General features: G+C 47.5%; 1 protein-coding gene and 1 pseudogene across 1 annotated transcript; one reads left to right on the forward strand and one right to left on the reverse strand.

Annotated features, from left to right (window-relative positions):
* The first annotated feature begins 600 nt into the window (after positions 1-600).
* On the forward strand, positions 601-4,003 carry LOC123100589 (receptor kinase-like protein Xa21). The gene is made up of 2 exons (XM_044522495.1): positions 601-3,478; positions 3,585-4,003. Exons 1-2 carry the CDS (start codon positions 601-603, stop codon positions 3,983-3,985), a joined length of 3,279 nt encoding a protein of 1,092 aa, XP_044378430.1. The 3' UTR covers positions 3,986-4,003.
* A 4-nt stretch (positions 4,004-4,007) lies between these two features.
* Positions 4,008-6,381, reverse strand: LOC123097158 (uncharacterized; annotated as a pseudogene).
* Between the last annotated feature and the right edge of the window lie 291 nt (positions 6,382-6,672).

The raw sequence follows: 6,672 nt of genomic DNA on the forward strand, positions 1-6,672 counted from the left end.
TTGAGCAGCTGCATCCCCACCTTTGAAACTTTGCTCTCTCTCCTGTGAGGAGGCTGCTTCTCGCCTCATTAATATCAACCAGTTCATTTGTCTTGCTTCCAGCACGAGTAGTCAGTCAATTATATGGTTACCCTAAGCTAGGTGTTGTCTATGAGTCCACATTACTGCAAAATATTATCTTTCTATCGTTCGTCACTTGGCTGAGTGTGTGTGTGCCAGCATCATCAGTGTCATCACGCATTCGGTTATAGTGTTGCGTACCAGAACATATTGCACATATTGACTTGGGTAGCTAGGTCATTCCTTCCTCGATCGCCACTTTCCAAGCAAAGATGCCAGCCTTCTATTTAAAGTGGGTGAGCTATCAAACATCCTCTGGCAAAGCGAGAGCTTCCATTCATCCCGGCTGATAGCAGAGTAATGGCAACTTTGTTGTTTCCAGGTCTCGTTTGGTTTCTCTGCCTTCTCCTGGGGTTCTCTTGCAGCCTACCATTATTAGGCATCTGCGATGAAACGCCGAGTGATAGAGAAGCCCTCCTGTGCTTCAAATCACGGCTCTCGGCACCCGCCGGAGTTCTACCTTCATGGAGCAACACATCCATGGAGTTCTGCGACTGGCACGGGATCACGTGCAGCGTGACTTCCCCCCGGCATGTCGTTGCGCTGGACCTTGAATCCCAAGGCATCTCAGGCACCATAGCACCTTGCATCGCCAACCTCACTTGGCTGGCAAAGCTCCAGCTGTCCAACAATAGCTTTGGTGGCGGTGTGCCGTCCGAGCTTGGCCTCCTGGGCCGACTCACCAACCTCAACCTCAGCATGAACAGTTTGGAAGGTAACATCCCACCTGAACTCTCTGCATGTTCCCAGCTCCAAATTCTGGGCTTGTGGAACAATTCCCTCCATGGAGAGATCCCACATAGCCTTAGCCAATGCAAGCGCCTTCAAGAGATTAACCTTGCAAACAACAAGCTCCAAGGGAGCATTCCTCCTGCTTTTGGAGACCTTCCTGACCTGCGCATACTAGTTCTCGCCAAAAATACACTTACTGGCACCATACCGTTGTCTTTGGGAAGCAGTCGTCATCTTATGTATGTCGATCTCGGGATCAATGCTCTTGGAGGGGTCATCCCGGAGTCCTTGGCAAATAGTTCATCTCTTCAAGTACTTAGGCTCATGAGCAATAGTCTTACTGGAGAACTCCCAAAGGCTCTCCTCAACACTTTGTCACTAGGTGCCATTTGCCTCACAAGAAACAATTTTGTTGGTTCCATACCTTCTGTTACTGTCACCTCTTCCCCTCTTAAGCATCTCTATTTAGGGGAAAACAATCTTTCAGGAAGAATACCTTTCTCACTAGGGAACCTTTCCTCCCTACTTCATCTTCATCTCACAAACAATCATTTAGTTGGGAGCATCCCGGAGAGCTTAGGTTATATTCCAACATTAGAGAAATTGATCTTGAGTGCAAACAACTTATCTGGACCGGTTCCACCGTCTATCTTCAACATGTCATCCCTGAAAAGTCTCGCCGCATTCGACAACTCACTTGTCGGAAGATTACCCTTCGACATCGGCTACACCCTCCATAATATTGAGTACTTAATACTCACAGGGAACAATTTTGATGGACCAATTCCAGCCTCTCTTCTCAAAGCTTACCGCCTATGCTGGCTTCTCCTTGATAGTAATAGATTTATTGGATCCATACCATTCTTCGGTTCATTGCCAAATTTGGAGCGTCTCGATTTGGCATCCAACAAGCTAGAAGCAGATGATTGGGGATTTGTCTCTTCACTATCTAACTGCTCCAGATTGTACATGCTGGCCCTGGATGGAAACAATCTTAATGGGAAATTGCCAAGTTCTATTGGAAATCTTTCAAATAGTCTTGACTCCTTGTGGCTGAATAGCAACCAAATTTCTGGACCTATACCACCGGAGATTGGCAACCTTAAGAGCCTCAGTACATTGTACATGGATTACAATTTTTTCACTGGTAATATACCACCAACAATTGGGAAATTGTACAAATTGGTCGAGCTATCCGTTGCGCATAACAGGCTTTCAGGCCAGATTCCAGATACTGTTGGCAATCTTGTCCAGCTGAGTATGCTGGAATTGGATCATAACAGCTTCAGTGGAAGAATACCTGCAAGTATAGCACGATGCACTCAACTCACCATACTCAACCTTGCTCACAACTCACTAGATGGGCGTATACCAAGTAAAATCTTGACAATCTCTACGCTTTCTATAGAGCTGGACTTGTCAAACAACTACTTGTCTGGAGGAATGCCAGATGAAGTAGGAAGTCTCCTTCATCTGAAGAAAATCAACATGTCAAATAACAGGTTGACTGGCAACATCCCATCAACTCTCGGCCAGTGTGTTGACCTGGAGTATCTTGAGATACAAAACAACTTACTTGCAGGAAGGATTCCGCAAACATTAGCCAGCTTAGTCAGCATAAAACACATGGATATTTCTGGGAACAATTTGTCTGGAAAAGTACCGGAGTTCCTCAAATCCTTGAAATCACTTCAAGACCTGAATTTATCCTTCAACCATTTTGATGGAGCAGTTCCGACCGGAGGTGTTTTTGACATCGCTGGTGCAGTCTCAATCGAAGGAAATGATCATCTTTGTACAATCATCCCAACGAGAGGTATGTCTCTTTGTATGGCACTGGCTGACAGCAAAAGAAAGCAGAAGCTACTGGTTCTGGTCCTGGTGATTCTATTGCCAATTGTTGCTGCCACTGCAATCCTTCTCTCTTGTATTGTAACAATTTATTGGAGGAAAAGGATGCAAGAAACTCCCCATTTGCAACATCACAATGAGCACATAAAGAAAATACAGAAGATATCATTTGAGCAGATATCATATGAAGACTTGCTAAGGGCAACTGATAGGTTTTCTTCTGCAAACTTAATTGGTTATGGATCATTTGGAAGGGTTTATAAGGGAAGTCTGCAGTTTCAAGCAGATCAAGTTGCCATCAAGATTTTTGACCTTGACATTAATGGGGCAGATAGGAGCTTCATAGCAGAGTGTGAAGCCCTAAGAAATGTTCGCCATCGGAATCTTGTAAAAATCATTACCTCATGCTCTTCTGTGGATCATACCGGGGCAGATTTCAAGGCCCTAGTGTTCCCATACATGCCAAATGGGAACCTAGAAATGTGGCTGCATCTAAAAGACCCTGAAGATGGCGAAAAGAATATTCTGAGTTTAAGCCAAAGGACTAACATAGCCTTGGATGTGGCAGTTGCTTTGGATTACCTTCACAATCAGTGTGCACCTCCAGTTATACACTGCGACTTGAAGCCAAGCAATATACTTCTGGGTCTTGACATGGCTGCGCACGTCATCGATTTTGGCCTAGCAAGATTCTTGTTCAGCACAGGAAATGCACACCAAGATAGTTCAGCAAGTTTCAGCCGCTTAAAAGGATCCATAGGATACATCCCACCAGGTGAGATAAGCTTATTTGCAAGATATTGATTCTGTTTTTTCCTTATGGAGTTGTACAGATGATGATAGTTCTCTAATTTTCTTATGTTTTTTACATGTAAATACAGAGTATGGAATGAGCGAAGGGATATCAACCAAGGGTGATGTCTATAGCTTCGGAGTGCTTCTGTTACAACTGATAACAGGGTGTAGTCCAACTGATGAAAAATTCAACGATTGCATAAGCCTTCATGAATTTGTTGATAGAGCATTTACAAAGAATATTCATGAGGTTGTTGACCCCACAATGCTACAAGATAGAAGCAATGCAACTGACATGATGGAGAATTGCGTAGTTCCACTTTTAAGAATAGGCCTCTCTTGCTCCATGACATCACCCAAAGAGCGGCCGGGTATGGCACAAGTTTCTACTGAGATCCTTAGAATAAAGCATGTGGCCTCAGACACATGCATGTCTGATGAAGCAAAGAATTGGCAGGATAGTAGCAAGCAACAGAAGTTCATGTAAAGAAGAATAGTAATGTACTGTTTTTATGTTTTTCTCCTTTCTGAATCCAGTTTGAGTCATTTCAGAGGCAGCTAATACATCCATGTCAAATGGCTTTGTCCATTTGCTCTGCTAATGTATGTTTTTATCTATACAAAGTAGGGAATGTGTCCTTTCGATTTAGAGCAAAGATATCTACTTATACACGGGGTGGAGAGGAATGAAGAGCATAATGGCACATGCATATCGTATATGGACAAACAATTTTCACTCAACTAGGTGACTCGACATATAAAAGTTCAAAAACAAATCAGTGTTCCAAACCTGATTTCCCAATGAATTTCTGAAACAAGGACTTCAATTCAGCAGATAGATCTCCCCTTCCCATCTTGTGCAAATCTTCGGAAACTCTAATATAAGCAGAATGATCAGGCGTGAGGCCCATTCCCATCAACTCATGCAGGACACTTCCCGCTTCGATGACCCTGCCAGACTTGCGCAACAACATGTGAGCAGGCTGTAGTTCTTGTTTGTGGGGCGTGTGTCCCTGATGCTCATAGCCCTGAGATACTCCCAGGCATCTTCGATTCTCCCGGTATAGACATACCCCTTGATGTGTGGATTGTAATCCTTGGCGTCAGCTTTTCCCGGAACATCTGATCGAGAATCTCTTGCCGAATCCATCTTCCCTGCTTTACAGGCGTGGTACGTGATCATCTTATGATCTCATACATCAGTGATTTCTGGATGTCATCAGGTTCAGAATTCAGACCTCTCCATGGCCACTACGAGGTCGCACGCTTCGGTGGCTCTGCTGTTCTTGAGTAGGCTCCAGATGAGGTAGTCCAGGAGTTGGCATTGGGGTAGTAGCTCCCCTTCCACATTTCGTCGAACACCTGGCGGGCGCCCTCGAAGTCGCCGGCCTTGCCCTTGGCCGCCATCATGACGTTTTAGTAGCTGACCCTCCTCGATCACAAACACGGCCGTGTCGAACTCGCGGATCTAGGCCAATGCCTGGAGCCCTGGACCAGCGAGAGGCACAGGCTGCCGGCACCGTCCAACGTCCTCAGGGTCGCCCTCACCGTGTGATCCACGCTCGAACTCGCCGCGGCCTCCAGGAACGCGAACGCCTGCTCGGTAAGGAGAGCCCCCACGCGGACACTTGCTCGAGGGCGTGGGGCATGGCGGGGTGGTCGGCCAGCCTGCCGGCGTTCTCTTCTGGACGAGCAGGTTGTGGGCGCGGGCGCTCGGGGAGATGCCCTTCCCTTGTGTTGGGAGCGGCACGCGGCTATTATACTACTGTACTTTTCTTTTCGTGTGGAAGCCTCGTCAGTAGAAACATATGAACATTTAAAAAAATAAAAAAAACTTCAATGTATTCATCAAATATTATGGCATTACAAAGAAACTCTGTAAGTAACAACTGCAGGCCGAAGACAAATGCCGGCCGAATCCTGCGAGATGCGTCGGAGACGCGCCTCCACATGCTCAGCGACGACGCAAGACGCACTGCCAAAATGGGGGGCTAGGTTGGGAGAACCTTATATCATTTTCAGATAATTGTCGCCGTCTCGCCTTCCTGAGCATGACACAAACACTAAACAGACTAAAAACACCCTAAAACAAAGCAGGAGCCCACCCACCGGCAATGGCAGAGATCCACCATGCCTCCATGGCCCTATGGCGACAAAAGACAAGGCAGATCATCGACGGCACCGGGGGAAGGTGGGGAAACCCTAGACTCGTGGGAGTCTCTCATGGGATTAATACTCTTACTTTGACAAGGCTATGACTAGGGATGCAAGAGGGCGTCCCGCATAGTCCCACATAAATAGAAGATTAGTTCAAATTGAACTAAATCTGAGTGGGGCAATCATAACTAACCTAAACCAATTTTGCCTACGAAGCGGGGCGGATCAGGCGCCGCTCTGCACCCCTAGCTATGACTGTATCATGTTCATTTGCAGGTCATCATCCACTCACCTGGCATGGCTTCTTGGCCCCATGCCCCATCATGACTCTTCTCTGTTTGCTCATCATATTGTAGCACTAGGCCGGGCTCTGATCTGGTGTGAATCATTCCTTTGTGGAAAACGTCGCTCCCTCGAAGGCCAAGATCTTCGTTTGGTAGCTTATGTGCGATCACCTCCCCCTTGTGGACGCAGGTGACGAAGCAACACGGCCCTGACGATGGGTTATGCCCTCAGTGTGGTGTCCCAGAGTCCGGGACCCATATTTTCTTCTCATGTCCTGTTGCCCTCCTCCTATGAGACCTTGTCCATGAGGCTCTCAGGTCCGAGTGGCAGGCTCTGGACCTTGGATAATTCCTGGAAGTCCAAGCCACACATAGTGGTAGCACTACCAGAATAACTACTTACGTCGACGGCCTCATCTATGCCGACGGCCCCCGTCGGCATAGATAGACCTATCCCGACGGCCTAGGGCAGGCCGTAGGCGTAGAAAAGCCGTCGGCATATGTCTATCTCCGTCGGCATAGACGAGGCCGTCGGGACCGCTCGAGATACGCCTACGGGGCCCGTCGGCATAGGCTAGGCCGTCGGCATAGCCCAGGCCCACCTACCCGGTCAGCGCTGACCGTTTGACGGCGTTGAAACTACGCCGACGGGAGGTAACGGCGGTCGTCGGCATATCTACGGCAGAGATATGCCTACGGCATAGGCCTGGCCCATGCCCCTCTGCCACGCCAT

Source organism: Triticum aestivum, chromosome 4D, assembly GCF_018294505.1.
Source record: "Triticum aestivum cultivar Chinese Spring chromosome 4D, IWGSC CS RefSeq v2.1, whole genome shotgun sequence".
Lineage (NCBI taxonomy): Eukaryota > Viridiplantae > Streptophyta > Magnoliopsida > Poales > Poaceae > Triticum > Triticum aestivum.

Excerpts from the sequence above, each read along its gene's own strand:
- LOC123100589 (XM_044522495.1), top strand. The coding sequence starts at position 601 with ATGGAGTTCTGCGACTGGCACGGGATCACGTGCAGCGTGACTTCCCCC. Across the intron at positions 3,479-3,584 it reads CATAGGATACATCCCACCAG|AGTATGGAATGAGCGAAGGG; the intron begins GTGAGATAAGCT and ends ATGTAAATACAG.